Source organism: Vigna radiata, chromosome 2, assembly GCF_000741045.1.
Source record: "Vigna radiata var. radiata cultivar VC1973A chromosome 2, Vradiata_ver6, whole genome shotgun sequence".
Classification (NCBI taxonomy): Eukaryota; Viridiplantae; Streptophyta; class Magnoliopsida; order Fabales; family Fabaceae; genus Vigna; species Vigna radiata.
In genome coordinates, this window is record NC_028352.1 from 9,697,990 (window position 1) to 9,716,112 (window position 18,123).

At 31.1% G+C, this 18,123-nt stretch overlaps 1 protein-coding gene across 1 annotated transcript; it reads left to right on the plus strand.

Annotated features, from left to right (window-relative positions):
• The first annotated feature begins 7,557 nt into the window (after positions 1-7,557).
• Positions 7,558-11,916, plus strand: LOC106756424 (protein DETOXIFICATION 40). Its single transcript, XM_014638847.2, has 7 exons — positions 7,558-7,971; positions 8,051-8,682; positions 10,770-10,826; positions 10,909-11,147; positions 11,247-11,365; positions 11,435-11,521; positions 11,610-11,916. The coding sequence occupies exons 1-7, from the start codon at positions 7,618-7,620 to the stop codon at positions 11,676-11,678; spliced, it is 1,557 nt and encodes a 518-aa protein (XP_014494333.1). The 5' UTR covers positions 7,558-7,617; the 3' UTR covers positions 11,679-11,916.
• Positions 11,917-18,123: the final 6,207 nt, after the last annotated feature.

An 18,123-nucleotide genomic window follows, 5' to 3' on the forward strand; every position in this document is an offset into this window, starting at 1 on the left:
ATATATTTAAAACATATTTATAAAAAATTGTTAAAAAAAAATTTCATTATATTTATTTCTTTGTTTGAGTTGGAGATCAAAAAATTACAAACAGGTTTACTTAAGGCCAAAGTTAAACCCTAATTATTTTATAATTACATTGATTATGCATGAAACATGAAGAAAGCAAATCTCACTGGCTATATTGGATTTGAGTTGTGTGAATGATTAGAGTAATTAATGTTAGATTGGATGTGTAGAGCGATCTTAGTTGTCGCAATACAACTTAATTAATGAATCTGGTACGATACCCATAAAGCCATGCATTAGGTGGCATAACTTCATTTAATACAATATGACATAACAGTTGACTTACCCTAAATTTTAGTGGTTGGAATCAACCACTCCTATTATTAAAATTAAATTAATTATGTATTTATAAAGTTTGAAAATTAATTAGACTAATTTTTATTGAAAATTAAAACATCAAAAATTTATTATAAAAAAATTAATATTGAAGGGACCAATGTCGGAAATACCTGACGACAAGTTTTCCCTACAGTTATTACATGTCAACTAGTGTATGATCCTATTCTACCATGTACATTAATCACCGTATATACATATATATATATAATTTAATATTTGATATAAACTCTTAAATTATGTAAAATTATTAGGTACATTAGAGAAAAATAATATATTTTTATTAAAGTTAATTATAGATATATATAATGTTAAAAATATATAATTTTGTAAAAGGTGAGGACCAGTATTCCCATGGTACTCTGTGGTACATATACCTGAGAAATTAGTTGACGTAGAACACAGTTTCATAAAGAAATAAAAGATAAAAAGAAAAATCCAATAGCAGCTTTTCAAAGATTAGAAAGTAGCTGCACTCAAAAACATTTCAGCATCAGAGATTCAATTTCTGAACTTTCTTTTTCTCCATTACACCATCAGTGGGAATTCATTCTCTAAATATTTAATTTCAAACTCTGCTTTTTATTATATGAATTTAGTCTGTTATTTCTAATAAATTGATATAATAGAATGCTTACTTATAGATGAATAAAAAGGTAAATTTAAACATAAACACTTGGTTGATAAAATATTAACTATAAGCATATGAATTTAAATTTTTTTATGAGATTATTGTTATATTTCTTTTTTTTTTTGTGTAAGTAAAAATTATTTATGGTAAAATATGAAATTTAATGTAATAAATTTAGTGATCTAAATGAATCTTTTAAAACATGCATTACCTAACGATAACAACAATAAGATGTGAAAATGATAATGAAAATGGTAAAACAATAAAGAAAATAACATTAAAGAATAAACATAGTAAGAAATTCTAATGATCACCAAGTCATTTGATAAAAAAATCTCTCCTTTTTTTTTCATATTATAATATGTTATGTAGATAAAGAACCATATTCTTAGATAATTTACTAAGATAAACTCAAAATTGCATTTATCTCACCATTTTGTGATTGTAAATTAATACATTTATTTTTCTTTCTCAACATATTAATGGATAAGCTTTAATTTAACATGTGATATAGGTTAAAAACTTAACTTTAATTTTGTGATCTCTTTAGGATCTTACCATCTTTTAATCGATATCATGTTAGTGTGGTGGATAATGTTGATTTAATGACAATTTTTCGTGACACTAAATAAGTAAAAGTGGTACATAAGTCATTTTTTTTATCAGCAAATATGAATCCATATACAAAAGTCACACATTTTGAATTAATTTTCTTATACAAATCTCTAATTCGAACCTATTAATGAAAGATAAAGAAAAGAGTTTATGTAATTCTTCATAAAGACATTTTTCTTCACATATGTTGTTTATAATATGGTATAGTGCTTTTACTTGGTTACCAAGTAATTATTAGAATTGTATTTTATATATCACAAATATTGTTAATGTTGGGTATCATTCTAAAATTTGTATGCAAACAATAAGATTAGGTATGGTAAAATGGATCAACCCTATCCATTTAAATCTGGTGTGACATTACACCACTAAAAAAGGACATGGCGGGTTATCCTGCCTATTGAAAGCTGGTTCAACTTTATAATCCAATCTGCCTTGTTGATAGGTTGGCAGGTTGGTCCTCTTGTTTTTTCTGTCATCGAAAATCTAATATCACATGAAAATGAGCTGATATTTTTTATTTTTTACATGAAGATGAGTTGATGACGGCCTGCTAGGGTGATTTCGGTATTTAAAGGTTGTCATCTAAGTTGTTTCGGATCTTGGTTGAGCTTTATCATATCTCGGTCAAGCTGTATCAGACCTTAGTCGAGTTGTATCAAACATCGGATGGGGTGTCTAGCTATGTTAATATGAAGTGTCACGACACGAGTTCTAATTTTTTTTAATGAAGCCAAACTAGCAGACTGACTCGATTGATTTGTAGGATTGACTTGTCGGACTGTTGGGCTTGTCGGACCTTGTTGGTTCATACTCCCGGGTTGAAAATGTTGTTTCAATATGCCTTTTTTGGTCTGATGAGTTGACCTGTCACATTTAACCCTTTTTGTCATCCTTATCATAGTTTTGAAATAAATATATTGGAGTATCATTCTCATTCTTTTTGAAAATGTATTTATTTCTACTTTAGTTCATGATTTTAGGTATATCACTTTTGACATTCATTTCCAAAATAACTTTATGATCATTTACACTTTTGAGATGTCATTCCCACAATAAATTCATTTCTACAATATATTCATTCCCACAATAAATTTTAGGTACTAGAATGGGTTATTGTTGACAAATTGGCAAGTGTACCAAATCGTACAAGTAATATAAATGGTAATACCAAGTATCATTTTCCCAAGAAACTTGAATGACTTTCTCATTCGCGTGAATTAAAATAATAAGACTTGAAAATAAAAATTAATAAATTGGATTTGAGAACAAAAATATTAACATGCAAAATAAAGTTGATTCAATTGACAAAAGAAAACAATGGATGAATGGATGTTGTTGGGGGTTTACAATTTCATCTAATCCGCTCTCTCTTATCTACTCCTCTTGAATATTAGTTTGATTAATTAATTGTTATGCGACTTTCTTAGCCTCTCCTTAACTCGATCCCTCGGCGAAAAAAGCCTAATATTAACTACTGGCTTGCTATCCCTAGCCTCCCCTAGCAATTAATACCGCATTATAAACAGAAGTTAGCGCAATTGATCGTCCTACCCCTATCCCTAGGTGGTATTGCAAAATCAAGAAATTACTCACCAGTTCATGTCATTACTGTACGTCCCCATATCAATAAAGACAAACATCAGTTATTGAATGAGTTAAACGATAAAGGCCTTAAGCACAGATGATAACCCAACAATTATCAATCAAAACATATGGAGANCATATAAATAATCAAGAGTTTCAATAAAAGAGAGTATCAAAANATTANATTGTTTCCCCCAACAACAATAGGGTTTAGTTCACCATAGACATGGTGAAGCTAGATGAAAAATGGAAGAAGAATGGAAGAGCAAACCCTAGAAAAGATGAAAAGGAGCCTAAGCATCCAAGAGATCCTCTCCAGAGAGAAAAATTAGGTCTGGCCGTTCTCCCCTGTCAAAAGAATAACTCTGAACTCGCAATAGGGGTATATATAGGTGAGGAGCGCATCAGAAAACAGGCCCAGGCCCAGCGAGCCACCGCCCGACGGTTTAAGTGTGTCGCCCGGCGGTTTCCCATAATCCTCCAAACCGCCCGGCGGCAACCGCCACCGCCCGGCGGTTTCCCTCAAGGCCGCCCAGCGTCAATCGCCATGCCTACTCCTCGCCCTGGACCGCCCGACGATTTAAGTGTGCCGCCGGGCGGTGCGTCAACTCTTCAAATCTTCATTTTTCTTCTCTTTTCTTGAGTCTACGACCTGTATCTTCAACTTCATTCTTCATTTTCTCAAAATAGCTACAAAACAATGCAAAACAAGCATAATATCACTAAAAATAGCTTTTGTCTCTCTACAGACTCATTTATTGAGTTTTGCTTGATTCTAAGCTCATTCCAAGTAGTAAAGGGCGTAATTAGGTCTAAAATGACATATGAAAATAACTGTTTTTCAACCTTCATTAGTTATAAAAATGTAAATATGGTATAGTGTGGTAAATCAATTCACATAAGCATTTATATAATAAGATCTTTTGAACAATTTGGAGTTTCTAAACGTGTCCTTGTTACACATGATATTCTTGGAAAGTTCTTTGTGCCAAAAAAATTATTATTGCATTATTAAGACATGATTCTTAGCTTGTGAATGTTATGTCTTATTGATAATTGTAATAATTGTCTCTTTCTTAATAGATGATATTTAGAGTCTTATGCATATGAATGAATAAAATTAAAATAAATTTTCATATATAAAGTAATTCTTAATAAACAAAAATTTAAATTATTTACGTAATAAATTAAATAATTTTAAGCTAATTTACATTATCAAATGTGTAAAATCTTTTTTAATGTTAAAAGTATTATTAGGGATAAAATAATGATAAAAAATAAAAATATTTTGATTAGTAGCATTATTAAATTTCATTTTGTACAAGTTTTTCTAGTAAATTTCAATATTAGTTAGATTAAATTAATTGATCAAATTCTTAAGTTGCTAGCATTGATTTCATTTTTTTTTCAGAGTTTAATTTTTTAAATCATAGTTGTTATTGGTATAGTACAATTACAAGAATTTCGTTTATTATTGATGAAATATTATCAATGACCACCAGTAATATGTCAGTAAACTCTAACTCACTCGCGATGTTACCAACAAATTTTACATTTAAATTTATTGACAAATAATTTTGTTAGAATGAAATGAGTTTGTAAAATTTGTTGGAAAGTTTCATTGATAACTTAAAATCACAATTACTGACGAATAATTTTGTTTTCATCATCACAGTTACGGACAATCAACCTTTGTCACTAAATTCGTAAACATTTTATGCGACAAATTTTCTATCTAATGTGTTGGAGTTTTATATTATATTAAGGGAAATGAGTAAGAAGAAGAAAAAAAGAAAAAGGAGAAAAGGAGAAGAAGGAAGAGTAAAAGGAGGTGGTTGATGGTAAGATGGAGGCTTGTCGATGAGAATTGTTGGTGATGTCGATGACTATTGGTGATAGTTATAATGGTAGCTTGAGTTAGAGAAGGAGATGTAGGCGGAGGAGGTGATAGAGGAGAAAGACAAATAAAAAAGAATGAGACCCAAATGATGAAAATGAAATGGATCGATAGTGCTAACACGATTGTCGTTCCATAGTAAGGAAGAATAAAGTAAACAAGAAAGAAAGGAAAGAAGGAGACCTTATCACGCATTTACCGATGAATGCATATAATCATTGGTAAATTTTATTGATGACCATTTCATTGATGAATTTCTATTCGATAAGCAGAATTTATTGACACATATATGTTATTAATGACGATAATGACCATGATAATATATAAATTTTTTTTGTATGATGTTAGTAAATTTAATAAAATTAATTTTCAATCCTTGATATTATCATAAAAAAATCATAATATTTATAAAAGAACTTGGTGAAATAAGTAAATTATTTTATAAGAGATTTAATTCATTTGAATATTAGGTGTTGCTTTTATTAGTGATGTAACGTAAAGAAACCATTTTCAGGTTCATAATTTCATAGAGAAACTACTAAAAAAAGTTATACCAAAAAGAGTTGATTATTTAAGTAAATTAACAACATTCTTTTATAAGGTGATGGAAACTTAATTTATTGCAACCATAGTTATTCGTTGCAGAATTTATGTTAAAGAACCGAACGATAAAAAAAAAAAGATTAATAAGAATACCTTGTCAAAGTAGGTAACTTCAAATTTTCAGAATTATGGAACACGTAATTAGTTTGACCCTTTTTGAATGTTAGATGTTTCTTGAAGTTGTGTGAAAGAATTTAAAAACAGCATTTTCAGGTCCTTAATATGTTTGCATTAATGTGTAAACAACATATCAAATTTAGAAAGAATAAGATTTCTAAAGGTCGTCACCTAACACTAACTTTATGATTTTTTGCCATAATTACAGTCTTTGTTCAAAACCATAGTTATTATCCGTAGAATATATGTCAAAGAAACATGATAATGTAATGTGTTTTTAATATTTATTCAAATTATTTATTTTGTCATTTTAAATGTGACAGTTTACAGTAAATAATGTTACACAGAAATAAATATGAAAACATAATAATAATTACCAATAATCATTTTACATATTAAAAAATATTTTATTAATAAAAAATATAATACTATAATAAGTTTGTTATAATTAATAAAATTCCTACCAGATATAAAAAATATTCATAAAATTAATTTATTACCATAGTATTTATATTTTTTATTGGTTAACATTAAATTTCTATTTAAAGTATTAACTGGCATAATAATGTAAATCATACTTAAATTTCAATTTTCATCATCGGCATTTTCTAACAACTCATTAAGTTAATATATTAATTACATTTTGATTAAATGTTTAACTTAATTACATTGAAAATTTTAACATTTTTTCCAAATAAGCTTCAAATTTGATATTATAATCATTATAGAATTATTCCGGATAAAAATATTTATTACAGACTTTAGATGATGAAGTTAATAAATTAATTATAATTAATAGACTTTATACATTTATTTAATATTGTATATTAAAATTAACAATTTTTTTCTAATCAATAGTAAATTTTGAATGGAAACAATTTCAGAATTCATTTGTTTTTGTAGCGTTTTGAAATGGTAATACTTTGGTATTAGTCGAGGAAGGATGGCCGTGTGAGGAATTTGTGTTGTGAGTGAAAATAACTTATTTTTTTAAAATATAAAATAATTTAAATGAATCAACAAAAAAAATTATTAAATGTTAGAAAAGAATGAAAAAGATTGACATTGAAATTATTTAAAAATAATAATTGTGTAATGATACTAGCAACCCCTACGATGAAGTGTATGGTCCTCAACTACCATGTGCAATCTCTCAAGTCTACATCTACCTGCTACAAATCTCATCATTTAATACATCCAACCAATTAAAAAAATAAAACACATTTTTTATTATTTCTTTACCAAAACCAATTAAAAAAAAATAACACACACACACATATCATGATCATCTATTATAAAATCTCATCAAAAAAAGATTCTTGGTAAGAAGAAAGAAAGTAATCAATTATGTTAACCTAATTCATTATTATATATATTTACATTCATCTTCATGTTCTTAAGTTAAATCCCTTTTTAACCCTCTTAAAACTAAAATAAATTTAAATAAATTAACTATTATTATTAATAATAAACAAAGGAAGTGATTTGATATTGTTTACCCATCACGATGAACACGACGAATTTAAAAAAGGAAAATGAAATATAAAATTAGAGAGGGGGCAGAAAGGACTTTTTGTGCGTGTGGGATACGAAAGTTAAGCTGATTTAAATCTGCATTGCATATCACATTAATAATAAATTATTGAATTAAAGTGAATTTAGGATGTAAACAAAATAGGAAGTTTTAGTATATAACAGGGTTGAAGGTGATTTTGGAAACAGCGTTTTGAGGGTGAGAGAGAAAAGAAAGAAGGTAGCGGAAATGGATTCTCAATCGGCGGAGAAGGAGGTTAACGAGCCATTGGCAGTACCAGAAGAATCGTTACCGCAACAACCTTCTTTTTCTCGATCTTTCAGTTCCAGACACGGGTCACAGTATGAACTCGAGAACCTACTCACAGACACCAGCATCCCTTACTCCAAGCGTATTGGTCCGGCAACATGGATCGAGTTCAAACTCCTCTTTCACCTCGCTGCTCCTGCTGTCATCGTCTACCTCATCAACTATGTCATGTCTATGTCCACACAAATTTTCTCCGGCCATCTCGGTAACCTCGAACTTGCCGCCTCTTCCCTCGGAAACAATGGCATCCAAATCTTCGCTTATGGTCTCATGGTACTCTACAAACCCTAATTCTATTTCACCTCATTTCGAATATAATAACTCACTCCTCTTTTCCAAATAATTGTAACAGTTGGGTATGGGAAGTGCCGTTGAGACGCTGTGCGGACAGGCGTACGGGGCGAAGAAATTCCACATGTTAGGTGTCTACCTGCAACGATCCACGGTGCTGCTCTCACTCGCGGGCGTTCTGCTAACCGTAATCTACGTCTTAGCGGAACCAATCCTGCTGTTTCTCGGCGAGTCGCCGCAAATCGCGTCGGCGGCGGCGCTTTTCGTGTACGGGCTCATCCCTCAGATCTTCGCGTACGCCGTGAACTTCCCCATCCAGAAGTTTCTCCAGGCGCAGAGCATCGTGGCTCCGAGCTCGTACATTTCATGCGCCACGCTCGTGTTCCACCTCGTGTTCAGTTGGTTGGCGGTGAATAAGCTGGGGATGGGCCTGTTTGGCGCCTCGCTCGTGCTCAGTCTCTCCTGGTGGGTCATCGTGCTGGCGCAGTTCGTTTACATCGTGAAGAGCGAGCGGTGCAAGCAGACTTGGGGCGGCTTCACCTTCGAAGCGTTTTCGGGGTTGCCGGAGTTTTTCAAACTGTCGGCGGCTTCCGCCGTTATGCTCTGCCTAGAGACGTGGTACTTCCAGATTCTGGTGCTGCTCGCGGGGTTGCTTCCTCAGCCTGAGTTGGCTCTCGATTCCCTTTCCATTTGGTTAGTCTCATTCTCTCTTCATTACTCTTTCAAATTAGGTTTTATCAGTTTTATTTTTCGCCATTACCACAATTATTTTCAATGTTTTCCATTTTTTTTCTTTATATTAACAAAAAAAAAAAGAACGCTAATAATTACTTTAATCTTTCATCAACTTCTATTTTTTCTTTAATGTTCATATATCTTAATAGTAATAAAACTTGCATCACATCCTTTTTATAAATTTTCTGATCTACAAAATTAATCTGACCAATGCTCCTGATTTTCCTGACCATGATAAAATATATTGATTTTTTTTATAATGATTGTTTTAAAATTTATTTTTTAAAACCATTTTTTTTTCGGAACGGGTCTATTCTGAGTGAGTAGGAAAGTTGGCACAGAGTCTCGTCTGTAGGTTATTCTTTAGGCAATAGAATCTATTATCTAGATTGTGTTGTAGGAAGGTTCCAGCCAAACATTAGGCAGCTTTATAAAAGATTATAATTTCTTAATAAAACTTATTGAGAAAATTATTATAAAAATGAATAATTTGATTAGAAATACTACTTTATAGAAAGTATGATACAAGTTCAGTGTATATTGTATTGTGTTGGAGTATAAGATAAATATGAAAGAAAAGGAAGAATTTGAGTAGAACTCTAATTTGAAAAGAATAATCAAAGCTGAGGGGCACACGGAACAGCACCTGATTGGTTAAAAACAAAAATGGTGATGTATATGTTTTTGACTACTAAAAGAAGTATGAATCAATGCTTTGTTTTGTAGCTGCTGACATGACTTGTAATTGGTCTAATGTATATAATATTGCAGAAAGAAAGATACGTGTTTGGTGTCACTAATAACAGTGACGACACATCCTGTGTTCATTCAATTTTATTATTCTATTTATTACATCATCAAATCTTGCTTAAATTATTAAATCATGGCTTTTTTAAGTTTAGTCACCTAAAACTATGAAATCACAAAACTTTAAACTTCCATTTTAAACACGACATAATTCAATATTCTCTTAACTTTTTTTAGTTTTTATGTAAACTAAATACCATATATTTTATATTTTTTAACATGATTATTTCCATGTTCTTGTTTCTTTTTGGTACATTCATCTTTTCTTGTTTGTATTATTTATTTTATTAAGTACATAAACAGTTTTGTTTTTTTAAAATATATAACTATAGTTTATCCTTAAGGCAAGCCTTTCAGTGTCTATCATGTATTGAGTCTTATAGAAAAGAAAAAAATAATAATCAGGAAAACGATAATCCAAGTGTACCTCTCAAAAAAGGAAGGAACTACAAAAAGTTATTAATTGTTTATAAATAAAAATTAATTTTTTTATCTTTATTTCTTGAAAACTTAAATAACAAATTCATGTGAAAATTAATTATATAAATAATTTTTAACTTAAAAATTACATGACTTCTCTTGCCTTCCTGCATGGTTTGTTTGTGCTTCACTTTTCCTCAATTTTTAAAAACATTAATATATACTTTTTCAAAATAAATATTTATCAAAAATAGTCTCAAACAAAATTTAAAAATATTATATTATTGAAAATTTATAAGATAATTGATAAACTGATTTTTAATTTTCTTTCGGTGGAAAGTTAAGTGCCTTTTTTTTTTCTTTTTATCTTTTTGGATTGTTGTGTTTTGTATAGAAGGCAAAGGAAAACGACAGTTGGCGTCGCCTCCTTTAACGTGAACGATGGGTATTTAAAAAAAGTAGCATGATAAGTTGCGTTTCAAAAGCAGTCTCATACCATTCTTGAATGAACTGGTTGTTCAGTTTAGAGTTTTCCCTTTCCTTTTTGAGCTTTTGTGGTCCATAAAAAACAATTACTGTCTGATTTTCTTGTCTTAACTGTCACACTTTTATGATCTTTGTTTGTATATATTATTGCTGTCCTTTCAACTGGTCTTAGGGGAAAAATCTGTATGAGAAATAATTAGTGTCAGGATAAGCGTTGAAATTTCATGCGTCACCAACCACATGAAATTTCATTTATTTATAAAAATCTTTCAAACAGCTAATAAAAATAAGATTACTTTTCTGCAAATACTAACAGTAATTTCTTATTGCAGCACCACACTGTCGGGATGGGTTTTCATGATCTCAGTTGGATTTAACGCAGCTGCAAGGTTTGATTACAACTGAGTTTTGAATTTGATTCTTTGGTTTTGGATTGGGTGGGTTTTGATTATTATACGTTAATTACTGCAGTGTAAGAGTGAGCAACGAGCTAGGAGCAAGAAATCCAAAATCAGCTTCATTTTCTGTGGTGGTAGTGACAGTGATATCTTTCATAATATCAGTTATTATAGCAGTGGTGATTTTGTCGCTAAGAGATGTCCTTAGCTATGCCTTCACTGAAGGCGAAGAGGTGGCTGCTGCGGTCTCAGATCTTTGTCCCCTCCTTGCCCTTTCCATTGTTCTCAACGGCATTCAACCTGTTTTGTCTGGTATCACCATTTGCAACTCTCACTTATCACATCACATAACAAACAATACTTCAATTAAGAATTTTTTAAACTTATAATGCATGCATTGTTTATGAAAAGGGGTGGCTGTTGGATGTGGATGGCAAACTTTTGTTGCCTACGTAAACGTTGGTTGCTATTACGGAATTGGCATTCCATTGGGTGCTGTTATGGGTTTCTATTTCAAACTCAATGCAAAGGTATATTTATTCTATTTCAAACTCCCCAAAATCTTTCATTTTATAACTCTCAATGCTGTAAATATGCAGGGAATATGGTTGGGAATGCTTGGTGGCACGGTTCTGCAAACAATTATTTTGATGTGGGTCACATTTAGAACTGATTGGAATAAAGAGGTGAGAGAAAAGCTACAGAATTTGTAGACCTTGCATTCCACTGTAATTAATCTGTTAATAATTTGTGATGGAAATTTTGGTGTATTAGGTTGAGGAAGCAGAAAAGAGGTTGAATGAGTGGGAGGACGTAAAGGAGCCACTCATCGTCAAGAACTGAACAACAGGATTTAGAGAATTATTTTGAAATGAGTATAGATTTTTGATTTCACTGTGAAGAGAGATTCCCATCATGTACTCTTGCAAAATTCAAATTGCATTCTCTCTACAAAGTGATATAGACAGTTCTTACCATTTGTCTTGCCAAATTTCTTAGAAACATAAATCTTTGATAGACAATAGCATTCAATTTGATCTTTAAGTAAACTAAACAAAGGTACCTGCGAATTTCTTATTTACACCCCTTACTTTCTTCTTGTACCTCTATGAGTGTAGGCAAGATTTAAATCGTTAATGAGTTAAGAGGTATTTTGAGTTGCAAAATTAAATAATTTATTCTAGATCGAACCAAATACGTTTTCATATATTGTGTAGCTGAAATATTATAAATTTCATGATTACATAATCTAAAATATATTTAAAAAATATTTTCAAATGTCGCGATCTAAACATTGAAAGAAAAAATATTTTAAATCTTTTCAACACTTTATGGAAGTACAAACATTGGGGTGTAAATGGTTTAATGTCTGAATAGGTTCTTATTTTCATACAGAATCTCAAATAGGTCTCTTTCTTTTTCGGCGTCTCAATTGAGTCCTTATTTTTGTAAAATTGAATCAAATAGGACATTTCCGTCAAATTGAGATGACGTCATTAAGAAGGGTATGCTGACAGTGTAGTTTTTTATTACGTGACATTTTTTAATTGAAAAATGAAATATACAAAATATACTTCATTTTTTATTTTAAAAATTAAAAAAATACAATTCAGTCACGTTTTTAATACCACGTAATAAAAAACTACACGGTCAACATACCCTTCTTAGCGGCATCATCTCAATTTGACGGAAAGGCCCTATTTGATCCAGTTTTAAAAAAATAAGGACTTGATTGAGACGCCGAAAAAGAAAAGGACCTATTTAAAATTTTTGACGAAAATAAGGACCTATTGAGACATTAAACCAAAAAATAAAGTCTAACTTAATATGGATCGACATCACCACCCAACCCAAGTAAGAGAATTTTTGGGCCCATAATATAGAGAGAGCAGAACATTTCTTCTTCCCTCACCTATTACATTTCCAAGCTCTGATACTCTGTTCTCAACTTGGCGTCATTCCTCACTATTACTGTTAGTCATCGTCATTTAAAGTTGTTGTCGCTCGCTGTCTGTTGTGTTTTTTTTTTTCCGAGTATTTGTGTCATGAGGTTAATATCTTTTGTTACTTACTTTATAAACACTGTGAAACAAACTTTTATTAGCCTTTTGTCCCTCTACACTTAGACTATTTTTTTATTAACATTGTGAACAAAATTTATAAACCCTTTTGAACCTATGCACTTATATTATTTTTTATTTTGAAATTTTATAGTAAACACAAATGTCTGGTAATTATTCAAATTCAATTGAAAGTAACTCAAATGCATATATGATAGATATTAATAATAACAATAGAAAAGTTAACTTATTTATTTAAATTACTTCTAAGTTATATAATTTTGTGAATTAATATTATTTATATAAATTATTATCGAATAAACTCTTATGAATTTGAAACTCTGACAAATTTACGTGAATTTTTTAGTCTGAAAACTTTAATGAATAATATTTTCATCTAAACTCTATGTAATGAAACCTATTTATAATTTAATTTTTTATTAATTAATAAAATATATCTATATGATTTTATAAAACCTTATGTAATTTTATAAATACTCAATCAGTTCTTTACAATCTTCACGGTTAAAAAAAATCTTTCGATTCATGTTTTAGGATTAAGTTAATCAAAGTTTCCACATCGAATTTTGTATGCTAAATACTTCATAATCTAAGATTTAATGTTTTGAAATTAACTTTTCCAATTTTCCTAAATATTTAGTCCCTATATTTTTTCCCTATAGTATAATATCACTGAACTTTTATGTAGGAAAGAAATTCCTAAAATCTATTTTAATATTTGGGAAACAAAGTCCAAAATCTAGTTGACAAACAAATAAAAATGTTAAAGGCATTGTTACATAAAGTGGCAAATGTCCTCTCTATTCTATGTTTTTGTTTTTCAAATTAATTGTTATAAAAAATTGGTAAATTTAAAATCTTAATGTAGAAGAAAACTTCAACATATAGATCTTAACTCAAATCAATATTTTGAAGATATATAATTAATCATTTGTGAATTTGAAAAAAAAGCATAACATAATATTAAAACAATACATAATAAAAATGTTGAAATGATAATGGACTGGAAATTATAGTGTCTATTGTGTTCAGATGTGGGATCTGAATAGTTTTAAGAAATAAAAATATTTATCTATTCACAATATAAAATTAACGTTTCTATTCACGTTCAGAAGATAGTTATTATTTTATATTAATGAAAGTGATTTTATATTTGTATAAAGTTAATTATTAAATTATTTGTAAAATAACATAATTATTTGCAACTTTATATTTATCATGATATATAATTCAATAATTTAATATATGTAAATATTAACATACTCTTTTACTAATGCTGACAACTTCAACTTCATATTTTAAATTATAATGTATTGTTATTATAGTGAAACTTACACAACATTTAGGCTATAGCTTTTATAAAAATCATTTCCCCTAATTTTATGTAAAATCATACTTAAACAGAAATTTTAACTTTTGAAACAAAAAAATATTCTCCATCCAAAGCTATATTTCATATACAAAGGTGTAATACAAGAAAATACATACTTACAATAATTTTAAACATAAATTCAAATTGGATAAATTAATTATTATTTTAAATAGACATTATCAATTTAAATTTTAAATTTTAATATTATAAAAAAATTTGAAATTACTGATGAAGGAGGCCGCACTTGGAAGATGCGGCTGAGGAAGGCCACACTTGGGAGATGCGGTTAGTCGATTTCGTAGGAGGTGCTTGAGCAGACCGCCCTTGGCAGATGCGGCTGAGGAAAGCTGCACTTGGGAGATGCGACTGTTGTTAGCTGATTTCGCGAGGTGCGACAGAGGAAGTTCTAACACCCTTTCGCCAAACAATTCAACCATTGATGACACCAAATTTCCTGCATCAATGTCATCCTTCCAAGCCCGAGCAAGAGTGGCATACACCTTCCTTTGTTAATCTACAACCTCCCTCCCTGGCACCTTGTCGGTTGAAATTTGACGAGTCATCGACATCGTAGGAGCCCCCATCATGGTGGAAAATCCCCCTATTGAGCCTTGCATGTCAACTGACATGGAGTTCATTGGTATTACGCCTTCATGGCCATCAGATTGTCGACACTGGCTTTTCGTTTGCCTTCATTAGTGTAAAGATGGAGTATGATCATTATAAGAGCACAAAAGTAAAGATTGTGTTCTGATTATAGTAGCAGTAGGTAAAATCAATCATCTTGGAATTTATATAGAATCCCTTTTTTAACGATGAAACAAGAAGATTGACTCTTTCTTTCTCCCTTCTTATCCCAAACAAGGAATAATACATTAAAATATTATTAGCACAAAATATTAAAAATTCATTGGTACATATTGTTTACAGTAGTAATATATTGAAATAGTATATACTATAAATGCTTATTGAATAATTATTCTGTGTAGGGATTCCAATGCGTTTCAAAAACCAAAAGAAAATGTTTTCGAGAATACATTGGCCTACTTATGTCTATGTTGCCTGTTAGGACTAAAAGTTAACTTTGAGAAGGAGAGAGAGATCATACAACTATCACCATAAGGATGCATACAAACAAATTTATTCATTACTCCATTCAAGAAGAAGGGAGTATAGGATTTTTGAGATGTGAAATGCGACAGTGGGAAAAGGAATGTAGACTTTGCTTTTTTCAATGCATGGGTCAGCTTTTTCAGTTTTTTTTTTAAATTAAAATATTCTAGGAGGTGCAGGACGAAGTTGGTGAGGTGCAAGGAGAACTGCTCTTGATAACATGTTGAGAGGTTCTCCCTTCACCTCACTTGTATCAGGCTGCACCTCTAACTTTTATAAACTTTCCTGTCAGAATTTGTATAGATTTTGGAGAAAGAATCCTTGACTGCTTTCACTCTTTAATATAATCATTTCTAAATAAATCCTACACCACCCTTCCTTTCTCTCATTTTGGTTGCTGCATTTCATTCTCGCCTCCACTCCCATTTGCACCCTAACATTAAACCTAACAATTAAACCTAACTCAACAAATAAACAAAATTAAAAATACATAATGTTTACTCTTCTCAATACTTTTCTTTTGTATTATGACTATTGTTAGCTCACTCACATACTCCCCTCAAAGCGTAGAAACAGACATGTATATGAGTTAACAGTGCATATGCATTGACTAGTAAGGAGTTTCTATAATATCATTCAATCACAAGTACGAGGAGGAGAACAAAGACGAAGACGAAGACGAAAACTCAGACTTGTCTTGGTCCTAGCAGTTGAGGAAGAGTAGCAGCATCCCAATCCCATGGATTTAGCCACCACCCACTACCACCGGCAACAACATCCATACGCCATTTCTCTCCTTCTGGTTCTCGAATGCTTATCGTCTCTTTTTGTAGTGGACCAAACAAATCTTCAACATGTTTATCGTTTCATATGCGAGGTTGGAGTGTTTCTTAACAAGAGTATGAATGTAATATATGATTGGATTTCATTTTATAACTAGTATGAAAAATTTTTAGATCAGGAACTGAACCCAACATATCGTTTCACCCTAGCTGCGGATCGTACTTCGTTTCGCCCTAGCCGCAAATCGTACTGCGGACAACACAGAACCAAAACCATGCACCCCCATAAAACAACCGCAGATCCACCTGCGGTTGCTAGCAATCGCAGATCCAACTACGGCGCCACCATATCCGCACTTCGTAGTGCGACGGCCGTTAACCGCAGTTCCATTTGCGGTTTACCCAACATCTTCCCTAATTCCAACCCCAGCACAGAACAAGCAGCGAAAAATAATGGCCAGCAACAAAAATCAAGCAGCGATAAAATATGCAGATCAACCATACTAACATATATTCCGTCATACAAACATTTTTTTCCCACACCCACAAGATCAGCAACATCAAGCACAAATAAAACATGCACAGATCAATCAAGCACAAACATTCTATCATTTCTCCCATCACATATACTACATCATGTACGAGAAGAAGACACCCTGCAACCACGACACCAACATGAAATACACAGTGAACAAATGAGAGAGGAGGGAAAGGAAGACCACTCAGAGGGAGGAGGGGAGGACAACAAAGAGGAGAAACAAGAAGAGGGGTGTAGAGTTTCAGGTGAGATGCACCAGAGGGGTGTAGGGTCTCAAGTTCGCGACTTATGACTGGATGGATCAACATTTTTTGAAAATCAAAATATGCTCTCTGACCACTGACAAAGCTAGACTCAGGGGTACAGTTGGAATTAAATGAAATTTAGGATGTGCAGGATGAAATTGGTGGGGTACAAATAGAATCACTCTAACATGTTTTCGCAGTTGAATTTTTCTACAATTGTCTCCCTAATAAGAATAATAACATCTGAAGCACAAAAGCCACAACTGGTAGCAGCTGAAGCACGACTGGGATATGTAGTTATGCACAATTATTAACCTTAAATTTCTAGAAGCACAAAAAGGAAGGATTTTAAGATATTTAACGTGCTTCAAATTTTTACTTGCACTCAAGCCTTTCTTAAAATCATCACCTCCTTGTGCCTGAGACCTTTTCTGGTTATTGTGTCTCTACTATCGACATCCTTAGTTGGTCATCGTATCTCTTCACCACATACGTCAAATTGGAAATTAACGTTAGTCATAAGTTAATCCACGTTAAATAACATCATATTATACTAAGTATGACTTCAATTTCCAATTTGAAATTTTGTTGTAAGAGATTCTCATATCAATTTGTCTTATAAAATTTAAGAAACAATATCAGCGTCTCACTTTTTTTCTTTTTCGTTTTGAACCAAACCTACCACGAAAGTATTGTAGTGATGGCGTCAAAAATCGTAGAAGAAATGATACTCATTTGGATTCAAACTTTCATTATTCTCTATTACATACTTTCATTATCCTCTATTACATTTTGTATTAATGTTGGTATTTAATCATTGTTGTGTGTTCTAAATGTTACATTTTTGTATTTTTGAATTAACAGATTTTGTAAAATTCATTAAAAATAATTAGAAAATTATTTTTCACTCAAATCTTCTTATGAGGATTTCTATTAGGTGAAATTTTTATTAGGTTGTATTTGAAAGTAGAGTGTTCAACTCTAAGATATTGTTCATAGAATCAGAGTTATGAATATTTGATGGTAGAAAACTTTAAATAATCATAATTTTTGTTAATGACCTACATGTGACATCCCAATTTTATACTTCATTGCGGGTATAAAAATTAAGACGTCAACATGGATGATAATAGAAAGCAGTTGGAATAATAAAATGG